The 19,131-nt window shown below is 43.9% G+C and overlaps 1 protein-coding gene across 1 annotated transcript in view; it reads right to left on the reverse strand.

The window, feature by feature from the left end:
* The window catches only part of SEC23IP (SEC23 interacting protein), a 216,400-nt gene that overhangs the window by 137,750 nt on the left and 59,519 nt on the right, over nucleotides 1-19,131 (reverse strand). The window contains exons 9-11 of the mRNA XM_069239230.1: nucleotides 17,418-17,559; nucleotides 7,535-7,743; nucleotides 1,268-1,389 (exon numbers count right to left, since the gene is read on the reverse strand). Coding sequence (XP_069095331.1) covers nucleotides 1,268-1,389; nucleotides 7,535-7,743; nucleotides 17,418-17,559 — 473 coding nt within the window. The remainder of the gene's footprint in view (nucleotides 1-1,267; nucleotides 1,390-7,534; nucleotides 7,744-17,417; nucleotides 17,560-19,131) is intronic.

A 19,131-nucleotide genomic window follows, 5' to 3' on the forward strand; every position in this document is an offset into this window, starting at 1 on the left:
CTTTCCTTCTTCCTACCCTTTTTCTATGCTTCTCCACCAGCCGCTGGATGTAGGTGGGTGTATGTGAAAGTTAAAAAAATATACCCAATAAAAAGAGTTAACCCAATATAACCATTTTCTTTTCCTACTTCAAAATAGAGGCGATGGTAATTTGAGACAATCGCCTTAATTGAGTCACTGAACAAAGGTTCTTCACACATTCTGTTTCAGTCATAAGCTATTAAAAAAATACTTTAGCAGAGAATTAAAATATTGTTGCCCTTCTAATGTTTTGGGGAAAAAAGGGTACAATGTAGATCACAGTGACGTACTGATGATTTCATTGCTTTTGTAACACAATCCAATTACATGCATTACACATTTTGGTGTTGAGAGACATGCAGGACTCTGAAGTGAAGAAATAATTAACATTTATCAAATGTGGAGAAATAACTAATGGTTGTAAAGCCATTAAGATGTAAACTGGTACCACATTCACCTATAAACTTATTGTGGCCAGACTTTCGTGCAGAGTGAGGTATGTGATATCACTGCGACTGGCACTCTTGAATAAAGACAGAAGCACTGAGTCCCAGGACAGTTGGAATTCTTCAGTCAGTACCAATAAAGGAGTTCTTGTGTTCCCTGAAGTGATGTCTACTGTCCTTGATACAAGACAATACAGATATGAGACTTTGGAGGACGAGCCACTTGCTGACAGAAGTCAAATGATGGACAGGACCATTTTTGCCCTCAATGGCAACCTCAATAACTAGTCTAGATTTTAATTTAGATCTAGTCCGATTTAGCACCTCAGATTTAAGTTCTTGTTACAACTTTTTGGCAATTCAGGTACAGACTTACTTAAGGTTCCACTGGAAATCTAAGAGTGAGTCCTGTAAAATGTCCAGAGTACCCCACAGTTACAACATTGTGACACACTTGGGTCTGCAACGAGTTATAGCTGATGAAGTCCGGGTGCTGCTTGTCCATAAAAGTAACTTCAGCTTTCCAGTTCTTCCTATTTTATCTCATTCCCAATTATTACCTGCAGTTTATAGAGCTGTATAAACCTTGGAAAGATTCTTGGATCGTTCAAGTGAACATGGTGCAAAGGATTACTTTGGCATAATTTGTCTGTGCTACGGAAATGGGAGTTGTGGCTCGTGCATTGAAGCACAAAATAGAGGGAGGGTGTAGGGAAAGGCACATGTGATATCTATGTGCAAAAGTATTGTTTTACTTTTAACATTTAAGAGAAGGTTCCACTTACAAAAATTCCTCATACCTGTTTTTCAGTAGGAGGATCAGCGTTCCCAAGACCATTGGCAGCATGCGGTGTAGGACAGTTGTCTGTAGCCAATCTGAAGTCCTCTTGGTTGGACAAAATATCAAAAAGTATCAAAGAACCTGTGGAGATAAATGAATCTTTACTAAAAAGGCATGCCAATGACTTTGGTTTACTATGTTCCTCAACTTAGCGTGTCTCAATCCTAAATTAGCAAACCATTTTTACTCTGCCTTTGTCACTCTACTTCACCATATTGAAGTGATATATCTCTGAAAACTCTTTAAGCAGTTATCTCCTCCCCCCCACTTCTTTTTCAATGCTTGACATTGGCAGTTGCCATATGTTAAAAAGAATAATAATCTTGAACTCTTCTTTCTCTGCAAAACTACTAGCCTGTCTCTCAACTCCCTTCTTAAGATGCTCCAACATCTGGTTTTCAGTTTGATAACCCTCTACGTTCTATCTGGATTCTGCAAACTCCATGCTATGCCTCCATACTCATCCTCCATGACCTCTTGCCAGCATCTGACACAGTCTCCAATCCATCAGGACAGCTACTTCTGCCTCCTTGCACTTAACTGGCAAAGCAATTAACTAAATGAGACTGGATCACCTCCTGCCACTCCAACTGCTCATGTCAGTCTCCTATTTCTCCTCACATACCTTGTCCTTTTTAGCTCTAAAGTTTTTTCTGCACCTAATGCACCACCTATGTCGGCTTCTCCTACGGTCCTAAGCTGATGACACGTCATTTTCTCCTTCAAATCCTCCATCCATTAGTTCCTTACTCGAATCACTGATCATCTGGCAATGCATGGTCATCCATTCACTCATGCTCAATTCATCCAAAATTATGTACCTCTTATTATTCACAAGTGGTGGAAAGGAGAGAACAGAGATTAAAACAACTAACAATTGTTTTTCAGGGTAGAGGTACTGCAATACCAGATCCCACAAAAGTACAAACGTCAAGAAGTGACAACAAAACATGTAATAGTCACAAATATGCAATACAAAAAAAGAGTAAAGAACGATTTATTGGAGGTTACAGTATCAAAAAATGCAAAGATGCTTTGGTAATTTGTGAGATAGTGCCTCTTGGCACACTGGAATTGTGTAAAGAAGGAAAAACCTGGGTCAAGTACTTTACTCCCCTCTAAAGTAGATGAGACCTTTGATAACACCATTTCTACACACACTACAGAGGGATAAAAGTGCAGCAGCCACCATTTAATTTGAGACCGTAAATACCAATGGGGAACAATAACGTAATACACGTCCTAACCATAATTCTATTTCACGTGGCTTGCACTCCGGTATCAGGCCCATTGCTGATAAAGGAAAGAAGAACTGCTGACATAGATAAAGTATCCTCACAATCCAAGACACAGCTGGGAATATATTTGGCAAGCTGTTGCTAACCCTCAATGTTAAGACTTTGAAGGAAAACTGAATGATGCGCTGTTGGGCTCTAGAGGTGGCATAGGGACTGTGAGATCAGTGCTTAAGACTATCTGGTGTGTTATAAATACACAGAGAGACCCACTTCACCTCATGTGAATGTCATTTAATCAGACATCAGAGGCCATTGGGACCTTAGGATCTGGAATGGATGAATACGTCATTAGCAACTTTCATAAGATCTTGAGATAGTAGAATGTTACACAAGAAAACTTCTCTGTTGCAATCAGAATTATGCAGGTCTGCTTTCTTTTCCAAACCGACTTTAGCATCTTCCTCGATGATTCATAACGTTTACCAGATATGCCCCCCCTGCATGTAAATCAGAGCCTGAAAAGTATGTGGGGGGTTTCTTGATTATGTATGTTTTTTTTTTTTTATATATATAGTACACCACATACTGTGCTAAAATATATATGCAAAATTAAGTTTCAAGTTGGAAACCATGAATAGTGGGGGTGAGAGATAAAGCATAGTGAAGAGGCAAGGCTACAGTTTTAAGACAGACGGTCAATTTCTTGTCCTTCTAGGTTTTGTGCTGTAACCAGTATCATACTCAGTCATCCATAACACTGCTTTAATTTTACTTTTTTTTTTTTTTTACTAAATGTCATTCTTTTTAGTGCATGTCCAGTTTGAGCTCTTGTTATGGTGCACATAAATGGTGCTGGGTTAGCCAATACTTGTGCCAGGCCCCCTTCAAACTAATTACTTTTAGTGTGAAGGAGGCCAGAGATAGCTTGTAGATGGTGTCAAATGGCCCATGTCTTACTGCTAGAAAATAGTGAGCTGAAAGGAGAAATAGGTAATCTGACATGTCCCAACTCAAGGTTCATTACTGCAAAGAAGGTGGTGGGGCAGGTGGCCTTAACCACTCATCCCCATTACAGGAAGGGGGTAGAAAGTTTCAATACCCCTGCCTTATCCAAGGGGAGGGCAGTGTGTGTTGCTCTGTACCTCGCCCACGGGTGAGAGATAACAGATAAATCTATCACAATAGCAAAGGATGCTTTGGCAGTAATTGTTTGTTAGCTCTCCCAATCAGCTCAAAAGTGGGAATATTAGTCCCAGATGCTTTGGGACAAGGGTGACTGTGAGACCCCCATCCCTTTACTCTTGCCTGAGGAAAGTTTGAGGAAAAAAAAGATGGAGCATCTCAAATCTCTCCTGCTACTCTGAATGGGAAGCTGTATGGAAATGAGTGTGACACTAGTCTGAATTTTTAAGATTATTTATTTCACGACAGGCAATCATCAAACCAAGTCAATGGGAGTCTCGTGGAGCAACTCTCATTGACCCTGGTGTAATTTGTGCCTGTCGGGAGCACTAGGCCAAGTCCCACAAGTGGGGTTGCATTTTTAATCGGGATAAGTCGGGGGGGTTTGGGGGAATGCTGGGTGGTGGGAATTTTGTGGATTCTGGAAAGTTTACATCACAGAAATGCAAGGAAAATGTGCAAATTTAGGCAATGTTTGTGGTTTACAGGGCACTATGGGTAAGAAACCTTTATAGGATCCATGCTTTGGACTGCCCTGGATGCCTAGTTTTCCGAAATGTCTGGGTTTGGTATGTTTCCCCAGGTGACAGCTGACCCAAGCCCAAAAAATGCAGCCATTCCACAAAGAAGTAGGACGATACTGGGACTTACGAAATTGGAACAGGAACTGTGCGAGGGAGAAGTGCCTGGTGCTGGATGGCCTCTCCGTAGAATAATACAAGACATATTGCACCACTTTACTTCCTAGGCTCCTGAAAGCTCTCTACAAAGCTAAAGCAGGCATTACCCTAATAATACACATGCAAGAGGCTTTAATGAAAAGGAAAATGCTCCTACACATGGTGAAGACCAAGGGACCCCAGATCATACAGACCACTACCCATGCTTAATGTGAATGTCAAAGCCCTTGTGATGCATCTGGGCCGCGCAGTCACACAAAAAGCAGTGTAGCTTTATGCCGGGAGGTGCACCCTTATGAGCTTACGACAGCTATCTCATGTAATAGATATCACCCAGGACACAGCAATGGAGGCAGCACTGGATGACCTGGACATTGTGAAAGCATTTGATACTTTGTTTTGAGAGTATCTGTGGGAAGTGCTACAGAAGATGGGGATGGACCCTGGATTCTTGTCGTGGGTGTGACTCTTATATACGGAACCCAGAGTGAGGGTGCATACTGGATAGGTGATATCATAAGTGTTTAGATTAAAGAGAGGAATGAGGCAGGGATGCCACTTTCCCCACTCCTCTTCACACTAACCATGGAGCCACTGATGGTGTACTTGAAGAACAAACTCCAGGACTCGGAAATACAAGTGGGTAAATCAACACACGTTGTGTTGATGTACACAAGTTAAACCCTAGTATATGTGACTGACCCGGAAAGGTTGATGCAGTGCCTCCTGCAACGTATGGCTGACATTGGGAAGGTGTCAGGCTTGCATGTCAATTGACACAAAATGGTGCTCTTTCCCCTGGTGTTCTTGGTTGATTGAGGGGAGGCTGATCTCCCGGAGGGAAGACTACCCTGGGAGACGGTGCAATTCCTCTACCTGGGAATACAAATAACGCATGACCAGAGTCAATAATACAGCTTTAATATGGTTTGAGTGGTGGATGGTCTAACTGCATCCATTACATTTTGGAACACCCTGCCGCTGTCTGTTATGGGCAGAGTGGCACTAATTGGGATAGTGATGCTGCCCAGATGTCTCTATACTAAGCAGAACTCGTAATCTGTCTTACAAAACTCCTTATCTAGGCATCTAAATAGGCAGTTGGTGTTTTAGAGTGGACAGGAAAAGGTAGCAGGGTCAGACTAGAAGTCCTAAAACTGGACCTCGCAGAGGACGGATTGCAGCTTCCAGTCCTCCAGTTATGTTAACTGGCCGGACTCCTCCAGTATGCCACACTGTGGTGTAAAGATAGCCCCAATTGGGACACGAAACTCCTGGAGGGGCTGGTAACTGAGGATGACCTCCTCAACCAGAAGGTACCCCCTTCAGAGTGACCCAGGCCACCCAGGCATGTGGAAAGGCAATCACCAATGTTTTGAAATGCACACCTGCAATGATCTGTATTTTACCACCAGCTCCATCTTGATCACTGACTCCATTTTGCGCTTAGCTTCAATCACCGTCATATTGGTGGTGCAGGTAGTTTTTCGCGCACAACTTATGCAACATGTTTTTCGCTCCTCTCTCACCAAAGCAGAGACATAACGTGGAGGAGTGAGGGGAGACATAAGGATGTACCAGAGAATGTTTATGGCATGGCAGGGAACAGTTCGGTCTTGGGAGAGCACCTTGGGATGTGGCCAATCTCTAACCGTTCTTTTTCAACACTGACCTGGTACAGCCAGCGTTTGAACAACAACTTACTGTATGGGAGTGGAGAGTTTCTATAATTCTCCACTCCAGCTTGTTTAAAATTTAGAAGAGGAAGCTTGACGACCGGGGTTAGGCAGAACTAATTTCCAGGAGGGGGGTGGGGCGCATTTGCCTGGATTCCCATTGTGGGTAGTTCTCTCTTTTTGCGGTCATCTGGGTTCATGACTTGAAGCTGGCAAAGAGATTATGTCACTGTCGAGCCTCATGGTGATGCATTTTTAATTCTTATTTTTAGCTTTACGTTGTGCATGAATATATAATTATTACTATATATATATTATCCATGGTTGAAGTAGTGTATTTCCTTTGTCTGCTTCTATGATCATTATTATCCTACTGCTGTGATTATTTTCAGGAGTGTACTTGTGTTGCTGCATTTGACCTAAACGTATTCCCTGTACGAACCTTGAGAAGTGCCCTAAAAAAATGATTACTCAGACTAGGAGTGCTGCATTGTTGGCATTCCTTTTATTTTGTCTTCTCTCAGTCTAAAGTATAGCAAAACAACGCTGTATGCTACGCTTTTTCCTCCATGGTGGCTGCACCCTTTTATACGCATCTGCACCTCCATGGATGTCTTGCAATGGTCGGATGGAGGCGGTCAGAGGACAGGTGACCTGTTTTTGAATTATTCTTTTATGACACTGGAGAGGGGTCAGGACAGTTTCTACAGTACATGGCATATCCCGCACTGTCCATCAGATATGGATGACTTTCCATTAGGAACTCAGCGACTCCCATGCCCTGATGGTGATACTGGACACTGGTTCGTGCAGGGGCCTCATTTCCCGATTGTACGCTGCCCTAAAGGATGACAGGCAGACTGATGTAACGTCCACCCAAGACAATCTGAATGGGGGCCCTGAAGTGCCCCTCACAGACAGGGAATGGAAGCGCACTAGGGCACAGGTGCAAGAGGTAGCCGTATATTGGGGTGAGACCCTTCGGTGGGAAGGGGGCAATAATGCGGGAGGTGCAATGGATAAAAGGGGTTAAGACATTACGCCATTGTGTGTTAGGCCTTTTGTCGCTCCCTAGGTAAGGCAGGAAGATGGGGTATAGATTTGCCCAACTGGGATTGGTACTTGCCAGGCATTGTATCACCATTCATTGGATAAGTTCGGCACCACCAACGCATGGCAAATGAACAGTTGACCTAGTGGAGTGGACAGTGACTGAAGAAAGTAGGCTTCACAGGGTATGCACGGATAAAAATGCAGAGAGGGACTTGGAGTTGTGGGGGGCAATAGTGGACCTCCTGGGAGAGGACAGAGGGGGAGGCTCAACCCGAGCTTCACCTGGAACTGTGGAGGTGGCCCACCCAGCTGGTGGACGAGGACCAGGGCACACTGTAGTTAGGTTGGAAAGTACTGTATTGGTGAAGTGATAATACATAGCCATGAAATTACCCACCAAGACTGTGGCCAGCAACAGAGGCTGAACCTTTGAAGTCTGGGTTGCGGCTCATAAAGAGGTCATACAGTCGGTTCATCTCCAATCCTACTTTATCCACAATTGTTTGACAGTAGGTAGGACTATTGTAGAACAGGATGTCCAGCAGTGTTTCATTGGTGAAGTGCCGAAGACGACCAATGCTTGGCAGGGAGATTTTCTTTATACTCCTGGTGATGCAAAATAAAGAAAGAATTAAATCCGAAACACTGGAACAGGACTAAATTACTTCCTGTGAGGTCCCTCAAGTTCAAGCAAGCTGCGTACACCAGATTTTTTTATTACTTCAAGAACCAGTCAAAAGGAGAACAGAGAAAACATAAATCAACATAATGGTATATTTGTCTTACACCCATGTATGTTCCTGAAATCTAAAGTAACGAAGAGATTTCCTAGAAAAACATGAAAGATAAGAACAGTGAACAGCTATACCTGAGAGTAGCATGGAAGCCTGGCCAAATTTCAACCTACTTCTGGAAAGCAGATCTAAGTAATAATGCAATGCATACAAAAGGTGATAGAGTAGCCCATGTAGCTGTTATACAAACGACTGTCAAATGCTCCTTTCTGAAAACTTCATGTACACCAACTTAGCTCAACTGAAGAGCAATAGTTAATTGTATGTGAAATAAGAAAGGATGGTTCTGTCTTTTTTCATGGTGCAGGCTAGGGTAGGAATTACTGGGCAGTATTCCTGATGTATACACCTATTATAAATTTGTAAAAAATGACATTCTTTTATCATAGGTCTAATGTTTCTAAATACCAATGCATTTTATCTCATTATTTTATGTAACGTTTTATAGGAAACGTGTGATTTCAATTAAGGTTTTACCATCTTAAAATGTGTCTGCTGGAACTGTTGTTTTGCACTGAAAATGGATGATGTAATGTTCATTATATTTCATTTTGCTGCTTTTAAGGTCTTTGACCGAAATAAAGCACTTAAACACTAACTTTGTGCACTTGAATTTATGATGGACACTTGGTTCAGCACTTATGGCTTGCTCTAAGAGGTAGAACCCCTGTTATAATAGGCTAATGAAAATGTCACTTACCCAGTGTACATCTGTTCGTGGCATCAGTCGCAGTAGATTCGCATGTTCTGCAATAGCTCGCCATCTGGTGTTGGGCCGGAGTGTTACAAGTTGTTTTTCTTCGAAGAAGTCTTTCGAGTCACGGGACCGAGTGACTCCTCCTTTTGTCTCCATTGCGCATGGGCGTCGACTCTATCCTCGATTGTTTTTCCCCGCAGAGGGTGAGGTAGGAGTTGAATTGTAGTAATAGTGCCCATGCAATGGAGTGACTAAGTATGCACCTATTTAAGGTTGAGATGATACATATATAAATAATTGAAGGTAACTTCCAAACTGCTACAGGCTCCCGGGGAGGCGGGTGGGCACATGCGAATCTACTGCGACTGATGCCACGAACAGATGTACACTGGGTAAGTGACATTTTCAGTTTGATGGCATCTGTCGCTGTAGATACGCATGTTCTGCATAGACTAGTAAGCAGTTATTTCCCCAAAAGCGGTGGATCAGCCTGTAGGAGTGGAAGTAGTCTGAAATAATGTCCTTAATACGGCTTGACCTACGGTGGCTTGTTGTGCGGATAACACGTCTACACAGTAGTGCTTGGTGAATGTGTGAGGCGTAGACCATGTGGCTGCCTTACATATTTCTTGCATTGGGATGTTTCCTAGAAAGGCCATGGTAGCACCTTTCTTTCTGGTTGAGTGTGCCCTTGGTGTAATGGGCAGCTGTCGTTTAGCTTTAAGGTAGCAGATTTGGATGCATTTAACTATCCATCTGGCTATACCTTGTTTTGAAATTGGGTTTCCTGCGTGAGGCTTTTGAAATGCAATAAAGAGTTGTTTAGTCTTTCTGATGTTTTTTGTTCTGTCAATGTAATACATTAATGCTCTTTTGACATCTAATGTATGTAGTGCCCTTTCAGCTACGGTATCTGGCTGTGGAAAGAACACTGGAAGTTCCACTGTTTGATTTAGATGGAACGGTGAAATTACCTTTGGCAAAAATTTAGGATTGGTTCTTAGGACGACTTTATTTTTGTGTAGTTGTATAAAAGGTTCCTGTATAGTAAACGCCTGAATCTCGCTTACTCTTCTTAGGGAAGTAATGGCGATGAGAAATGCCACCTTCCAGGTTAGGAACTGTATGTCGCAGGAGTGCATGGGTTCAAAAGGTGGACCCATAAGTCTAGTTAGGACAACATTTAGGTTCCATGAAGGAACAGGTGGTGTTCTTGGTGGTATAATTCTCCTAAGGCCCTCCATGAATGCTTTAATGACTGGTATCCTATATAGGGAAGTTGAATAGGTAGTTTGCAGGTATGCAGATATTGCTGCAAGGTGAATCTTAATGGAAGAGAAAGCTAGGTTAGATTTTTGTAAGTGAAGCAAGTAACCCACTACCTGTTCTGGAGTTGTGTGTAATGGTTGTATTTGATTAATATGGCAGTAGCAAACAAACCTCTTCCATTTACTTGCATAGCAGTGCCTGGTGGATGGCCTTCTGGCTTGCTTTATGACTTCCATACATTCTTGGGTAAGTTGTAAGTGCCCGAATTCTAGGATTTCAGGAGCCAGATTGCTAGATTCAGCGATGCTGGATCTGGGTGTCTGATCTTTTGGTTGTGCTGTGTCAACAGATCTGGCCTGTTGGGCAATTTGATGCAGGGTACCACTGATAGGTCTAGCAGCGTTGTGTACCAGGGTTGCCTTGCCCAAGTTGGTGCTATCAATATGAGTTTGAGTTTGCTTTGACTGAGTTTGTTTACCAGGTAAGGAAGGAGAGGGAGAGGAGGAAAAGCGTAAGCAAATCTCCCTGACCAGTTCATCCATAGGGCATTGCCTTGGGATTGTTTGTGTGGGTATCTGGATGCGAAGTTTTGGCATTTTGCGTTCTCCCTTGTCGCAAACAAGTCTATCTGAGGTGTTCCCCAGAGTTTGAAATAAGTGTTCAGAATTTGGGGGTGAATTTCCCATTCGTGGACCTGTTGGTGATCTCGAGAGAGATTGTCTGCGAGTTGATTTTGTATCCCTGGTATAAACTGTGCAATTAGGCGAATTTGGTTGTGAATTGCCCAATGCCAAATTTTTTGTGCTAGCAGGCTTAACTGCGTGGAGTGCGTCCCCCCCTGCTTGTTTAGATAATACATTGTTGTCATGTTGTCTGTTTTGACGAGAATGTATTTGTGAACTATTATTGGTTGGAAAGCTTTTAGTGCTTGAAAAACTGCTAGAAGTTCTAGGTGATTGATATGCAGTTTTGTTTGATGTACGTTCCATTGTCCTTGTATGCTGTGTTGATCGAGGTGTGCTCCCCACCCTGTCATGGAAGCATCTGTTGTTATTACGTATTGTGGCACTGGGTCTTGGAAAGGCCGCCCCTTGTTTAAATTTATGTTGTTCCACCACAGAAGCGAGAGGTAAGTTTGGCGGTCTATTAACACCAGATCTAGAAGGTGACCCTGTGCTTGAGACCACTGTGATGCTAGGCATTGTTGTAAGGGCCTCATGTGCAGTCTTGCGTTTGGGACAATGGCTATGCATGATGACATCATGCCTAGGAGTTGTAATACCATCTTTGCTTGTATCTTTTGTGTTGGATACATGCGTTGTATGATGGTGTTGAAATTTTGAATTCTTTGTGGACTTGGAGTGGCTACTCCTTTTGATGTGTCTATTATGGCTCCCAGGTATTGTTGTACCTTGCGTGGCAGAATTTTGGATTTTGTGAAATTGACGGTGAACCCTAGTTTGAAGAGGGTTTGTATGATATGATTTGTGTGATTTGAGCACTCTATTAACGAATGGGCCTTGATTAGCCAGTCGTCTAGATATGGGAACACATGTATCTGCTGCCTTCTTATGTGTGCTGCGACTACCGCTAGACATTTGGTAAAGACTCTTGGTGCGGTTGTTAATCCGAAAGGCAGTACCTTGAATTGGTAATGTATTCCTTTGAATACAAACCTTAGGTATTTCCTGTGCGATGGGTGTATTGGTATATGGAAATAAGCATCCTTGAGGTCTAAAGTTGCCATGTAGTCGTGCAGCTTTAGCAATGGCAATACTTCTTGTAGTGTGACCATGTGGAAGTGGTCTGATTTGATGAAAGTGTTCACTACTCTGAGGTCTAGGATTGGTCTCAGTGTTTTGTCCTTCTTTGGTATCAGAAAGTACAGTGAGTAAACTCCTGTGTTTATTTGTGTGTTTGGCACTAATTCGATTGCATTCTTTTGCAATAGTGCCTGCACTTCTATCTCCAGGAGATTGGAATGGTGTGTTGTTAAATTTTGTGCTTTTGGTGGTATGTTTGGAGGGAACTGTAGAAATTCTATGCAATAACCATGTTGGATAATTGCTAGAACCCAAGTGTCTGTAGTGATTTTCTCCCATGCTCTGTAATAATGACCTATTCGTCCCCCCACTGGTGTTGTGTGGAGGGGGTGAGTGACATGTGAGTCACTGTTTAGTAGTAGGGGTTTTGGGGCTTTGGAATCTTCCTCTATTTCTAGGGAATTGCCCTCCTCTATATTGTCCCCGAAAACCTCCTCTATACTGTCCTTGGTAACTGGACGGTGTGGCTTGTGAGGTGCTGGCTTGTGTGCTTTGACCCCGAAACCCCCCTCGAAAGGGCGTTTTACGGAATGAGCTGTAATTCCCTCTGCTCTGCGGGGAGTAGAGTGCGCCCATGGCTTTGGCAGTGTCCGTATCTTTTTTGAGTTTCTCAATCGCTGTGTCCACTTCTGGACCGAACAGTTCTTTTTCATTAAAAGGCATATTGAGAACTGCTTGTTGAATCTCTGGTTTAAATCCAGACGTTCGGAGCCATGCATGCCTTCTGATAGTTACAGATGTATTAATTGTCCGTGCAGCTGTATCTGCAGCGTCCATGGAGGAGCGGATCTGGTTGTTGGAGATGGCCTGTCCCTCCTCAACCACTTGTTTTGCCCTATTTTGTAAGTCCTTGGGCAGATGTTCAATGAGATGTTGCATCTCGTCCCAGTGGGCTCTGTCATAGCGCGCAAGTAGTGCCTGGGAGTTCGCGATGCGCCACTGGTTTGCAGCTTGTGCTGCGACTCTTTTACCAGCTGCATCAAACTTGCGGCTTTCTTTATCTGGGGGTGGTGCATCTCCAGATGTGTGAGAGTTGGCCCTTTTCCTAGCTGCTCCTACAACGACAGAGTCTGGTGGCAGCTGTGTAGTGATGAAAACCGGGTCCGTAGGAGGCGGCTTATACTTTTTTTCTACCCTTGGTGTGATTGCCCTACTTTTAACCGGCTCCTTAAAGATGTCTTTTGCGTGGCGGAGCATACCAGGGAGCATAGGCAGGCTTTGGTATGAGCTGTGGGTGGAGGAGAGTGTGTTGAATAAGAAATCATCCTCGACCTGTTCTGAGTGGAGGCTTACGTGGTGAAATTGTGCTGCTCTAGCCACCACTTGAGAGTACGCGGTGCTGTCTTCTGGTGGAGATGGCTTCGCAGGGTATGCCTCCGGACTGTTATCTGACACTGGGGCGTCGTATAGGTCCCATGCGTCCTGATCTTGGTCACCCTGGCTCATGGTGGTGTGAGCTGGGGAGTGTGATGGAGTTTGTGCTGGTGAAACGTCAATCACGGGCGGAGGTGAGGGTGGTGGTGTAACTCTTTTCACCACTTTTGGTTGTGGTGTTTGTTCCGTCTGGAACTCCAACCTCCTCTTTCTCCTAATGGGGGGAAGGGTGCTTATTTTTCCTGTCCCCTGCTGAATGAAGATACGCTTTTGCGTATGGTCCACATCAGTTGCTTGTAGCTCTTCCTCAAACCTATGCTTCTGCATTTGGGAGGTTAGCGAGTGCTCTTCTGTATAAGAGCCTGAAGCTGGGTCGCTTGCAGTTTGTTTCGGCATCGAAACTTTGTCTGCGTGTTTTTTCGGCTCCGAGGTGACTTTTTTCCTTTTCGGGGCCGAAACCTCTCGGCGTCGATCTGTTTCTGTGCCGCTGTCTCGGCGTCGAGCCGTGTCCACACCGGCATCACGGTGTCGAGGCTTGTCTCCAGCACTTTCTCGGTCCCGAGAAGGCTGCGTGCCGGTGTCTCGACCGGAGTCGGACGATCTCGGCACTGTTTGGGCCTTTTTCGGTGCCGATGGTCGGTCACCGAATTTATGGGTCGAGCCATGGCCTGGTGGCAGTGGCGTCCCCTGGGCCTTGTAAATGTTTCTCTGTGTGGTTTTCGACGTCTTACTCACGGTTTGTGTATCGTCGAATCCTTCGGAGTCGGAGTCTTGGATCGAGAAGGTACCTTCCTCTTCCTGTTCCTCGAACTCCCGTTGGGCTGTCGGTGCGGACGCCATCTGAAGTCTTCTGGCTCGACGGTCTCGGAGTGTTTTTCGGGACCGGAACGCACGACAGGCCTCGCAGGTGTCTTCGCTGTGCTCAGGTGACAGGCACAGGTTGCAGACCAAGTGTTGGTCTGTGTAGGGGTATTTATTGTGGCATTTGGGGCAGAAACGAAACGGGGTCCGTTCCATCGGCGTTCTTCAGCACGCGGTCGGGCCGACCAGGCCCCGACGGAGGATCGAAAAAACTACCCCGAAGGGCACCGGAGCTCTTCGATCTTCGATGCGGTGTTGAATGTAAGTACGCCGATCCCGAACGCAACAATACCGACGAAAATCTTCCGAAATTAGCTAATTTTCCGTTCCGAAACTCGGAGCGACAGGAACACGTCCGAACCCGATGGCGGAAAAAAAACAATCGAGGATAGAGTCGACGCCCATGCGCAATGGAGACAAAAGGAGGAGTCACTCGGTCCCGTGACTCGAAAGACTTCTTCGAAGAAAAACAACTTGTAACACTCCGGCCCAACACCAGATGGCGAGCTATTGCAGAACATGCGTATCTACAGCGACAGATGCCATCGAACACAGACTTTCCTGAGATGTTTTCAGATGAAATATCTCATTCGCCTCAGTCATCAGTCTTCCAAAAGGCTGGTAAATAAGGTATGTGTGTAAATATGAAACATTAAGGCCCTTTTGCTTTACCCGCCCACTCACTCTCCCCTGCCTGTTCCTTCTTCATATGCAAGATAAAATAAGCAAGAATGTACAAAGCAACAAATACACCGGGTGGGTTTAGCGATATCATCTCATTGAATGACAACCATTGTAACAGAATGAGTGCCTTCTCCCATGTCTTACCCTTGAGCTATACACTTCATAGATTCCCACACAATAACCCAAAGGGAGGGAAGTGAAATGAACACGACACCTAGTGAATGTGGTTTTTAAAGATAGTCTACAATCAGTACTTCAGTTCTGGAGCCAATATCCACTGTGTAATACTTACTGAAAAGGCAAGGCTTAGGAGAGGTGGCTAACAAGAGTAACACACATAGTAGAGGAACAGAAGTCAAATTTCAGTGTAGAGGGAACCAGATTTCGTCTCTCACCATCCGGAGAGTGAAGGGCTCTTTCCGCTATTTAAAAGGGTGTTGATAACAGAAAAAGATCAGAAGGCATATTCCAAGAATATGGTGGAGACCTAACAATAACATACGGTAGGAAAGAGGTTTGTGCCTCTAATGCTTCCTAGTCCTTGCTGAAAGTGGTCCCTTGGCTGAACAAACCTGCAATGCATTACCATGATGAACAAATGTGATCATTTTCGGAAATGTAACATTCCAGTACACCAAACACCTGAGGCAGGCAGAGCCCACTGGGGCAAAGGCCCTATGGGCTAAAGCATTGATGTCCAAATTCAGATTGGTAAGGTCTCCTAATTAGCATGTGTTTAATAAATCATCCAAATGCCACTTAACTGTGTTTTTTTTTTTTTATAAGGAGTGGGTCTGCTTGTCCTTTTTCTATATGTCCTCATGGACAATATGTAGGCTTGATGACTAACTAGATATATATTCACAAAGAATCTTGAAAGAAACCAGCCAAATGATATTGCTACTGGGAGAAAATGGAAAAATACAGTTTATTGTTCTTCCTAACACCCAAATGGTAAAAAAGAGATCCTCCATTCATCTGCTCTTTTTTTCTGGTCTGGAATCACTTCTGTTGGTCTGAAATGAACAACCAATTCTCTTCACGGAACACAAATGATTACTAAGTCATCAGAAAAGAGGCTATCAAGTTCAGTGACTGTAGGAAAGGAGAATTGGACTAGTGAGCTGCCACATCAAAAACGCACTGGCAAGAAAGGGTAACGAGAATCCTACAAAAGAGACAGCAGGCCCAGGAACCATGTTCTGTTGGCCAACATCTATGCTACAAGAAGCATGCTGCAAAGAAAGCTTGTAGTGAATGTGTAGTTCACTTAAAAGCTGGCAATCTACAGGAGTGAAAGTGTGTGTTTGTGAGTGCTCCAATTCAAATCAGAAAGCTGTCCCTTCCCTTTCCTTGCCACACCCATCCAGCAGACATACTTGCAGAAGTTCCCTCGGATATTAAAATCTATTCCTGGGAACTAGTAAGTGATACAAGTGAAGGGATCACTTGAGGTCTACATGGTGCTGTGAAGTCAATCTGCCCGAATGCACATTTTGCTTCCCACCTATGTGGGTACCATTGAGTGATAACGACTCTCACCAGAGTACAGTGTAACATATCTATCTATTCTTATACATCCACAAATGAAAGTGGGTTTACCAGCTTGTTCATGTATAATATTGTCAACATGTGTGTGCATATCATGATAGGAAAGCGCCATGAACTAGAATAATCATACAGAGCACAAAGATATTCAGAGGAATTTACCTTCTTTCACAGGCTAGGTAATGGAATGGAATGTCTCAAGAATGTGATTCCCTAGCAATACTTTGAGGGAAACAAAAGGATTTCTGGATCTGTAGGGCAGAAGGACATCCCTAAAGCTATGTAAGAATAAGGCAATATTCAATTACCGTTTTGTCCAAATTTTAACATCAGTTTACAGCTAAGTAAATGGTAGCATAGGCATGACAAAGACATAGACCCAAAGTTGTTGAAATACAATTTCCATGACACAGATCTGTGAGTGACAGAAGTGTTGCAAAAGCCACACTAGTTTGTTACTAAGCTAAAAAAAAATATGTTAAAGCAGAAGAAAAATGGATGTCCACTATTAACCAAAAGGAGGCTGAAAACAGATAGGCACATGTGTGCAGCGCATAACTTCCACCTCACGTTTTAGTGGCAGCAAGGCAATCGTTTTAGTCTAGTTAATCAACAGAGGCTGAACCTCCGACTATTAGGACCACAGTGGGACTGGTGGGTAAATATCATGTATACCTAGTAGCAAAAGAGGAGTAGGCAAAATCTCCACATGGAAAGTAACACAGAGAACCACACAAAAGCGCAGACATAAAAAAAGCAGCTTGCCATCTAGAAATACCATATGTAACCTCCCAGAGAAGAGCAAATGTAAACACACCATTAAAAGGATACCCTTCCCCAACACCCACTGTGTAAGAAATTAAAATGTAAACCCCTTTCTGTCTGAGTAACAGTATAGAGAATAAAGGAAAGTCCACCAAAATATTGTCTAAAAATATCATGACAGCATAATATGAAGTGAAAAATACAGAGGGTCAAAATATCTACATGATAAGATATACTGATGTTTACTCATCTCCAAATATATGTAAACCATGACACTACATGCATCTTCAAATTACGTAGATGTCGAGTTAAGAATAATAAATCTATACTTACTTGTATACACTTACCATCTCAATATTTTGGTCCTCAATATTACAGTAGCTTGTTATTTTTGAAAATGAACCAAGTATTAAGAAATAATGTAAAATCCAAGTTCAGAAGAGCAGAACCCCTTAACCCACTGACCTGTCCACACCAGAGGCATCCCCATGGAGAGAGTCGTGCCAGTGAACAGGCAAGAACTCCACACGGCTCACCTTCCCCTCCTCCAGCGGCTTCTTAAAGTGTGTCTGGAGCAGCTTTAGAGACACAATCCTGAAATCATCCACTGCAAGAGAGGCATTAGTAGCACTCAGTGAATCATGATAGTGGAAGCTAAAGGTACAAAGTGACACAAGGAACAGTGAAACCTAGCCGCTAAATTGATCGGCTAACTACGAGACTGCCAATTGCGAGGTAAAGGGACCATGTTGGCTGGCCTGTCTACAACACTTAATAGCAATGCCTGGTACCTGTTACAGTGTATTTAATTTTTCTACCCACAGAAAAAAAAAAAAGAATGTTAAGGAAAAAACTGGATTGCAACTCGCAAGTCATTTTATCCCTGCTCCATACCTCTCTGACTACCCGGCCCCACAAAACTGAAATCACTCTCTCCTACCGGACGCAGCTGTCAACCCCCACCAGCTGGAGATCCTTCCAACCCCTCCTGGTATCGGACATCTCCAAACTTATGTCCACCTCCAAAACATCCTCCCACCTAGCTGACCCCCTCCCTTCCTTCTTGGCAAAAAAAACCCACCAGTCCCTCTCCCCTACATGGACTATGATCATCAATAGCTCCCTTCAAACCGGTGTGCTTCCTGACTGCCTAAAACTAGGACAAATCACAGCGATTCTAAAGAAACCAGGAGCCGACCCGAACAACTTCCATAACTACAGACCTGTTTCCAACTTTCCCTTCCTTGCCAAAACTCTTGAAAAATGTGTTCTCCAACAATTAACCCATCATATCGATTACAACAACCTCCTCAACCCTCTTCAATCAGGCTTCCGGAAAGGCTGTAGTACAGAATCAGCCATCCTCAACATAGTAGATGACCTCCACAACTCCCTTGACTCCGACCAACCCTGCCTACTGATTCTCCTTAATCTAACAGCGGCCTTTGACACTGTCGACCACAAACTCCTTCTTGACTCCCTCCAAAAGAGACTCTGCATTGAAGCTACTGTCCTCCGCTGGTTTTCCTCCTTCTTACAAAACCGAACGCAACAAGTAAAACTTCTCAACTCGACCTCACCCACCTCTTTAATTACCAGAGGAGTCCCCCAAGGACCCGTCCTCTCTCCCACTCTTTTTAACGTCTACATGGACCCTCTTACCACTATCCTTGCTCGAGCCAATATCCCCTTCCATCTCTATGCTGATGACACAAAACTCTATATTGAACTATCCTCTTTAGATGACATTCACCGTCTGAACACCACCCTTAAAGAAGCCCTCTGCTGGCTTTCTAATAACCATCTCAAATTAAATCATGACAAGACGGAAATAGTCTTGAAATCAAACCAACTCCCTCAACTGCAAGAATGGCTCAAATTTATAGACGCTCTCAAATGTACCCTCTCCCTGTCTAGCACGGTCAAATCTCTGGGAATCTCTCAGGACTCCAACTTAACTATGCAGGACCACATCAAGAAGAAGGCGAACAACGCCTTCCTCAGCCTTAAACACAAACACAAAATCAAATCCTTCATTCCCCAGGATGACCTCAAACAGGCCACTCAAGCACTGGTACTCTCAAGACTAGACTATGGGATCTCCATCCTTACTGGCACGGCCAAATCTCGACTCGCCCCTATGAGGTCCACTCTTCATGCAGCTGCCAGACTAGTGACG

The sequence above is a fragment of the Pleurodeles waltl genome, chromosome 6, assembly GCF_031143425.1.
Source record: "Pleurodeles waltl isolate 20211129_DDA chromosome 6, aPleWal1.hap1.20221129, whole genome shotgun sequence".
In the NCBI taxonomy this organism is placed as follows: Eukaryota; Metazoa; Chordata; class Amphibia; order Caudata; family Salamandridae; genus Pleurodeles; species Pleurodeles waltl.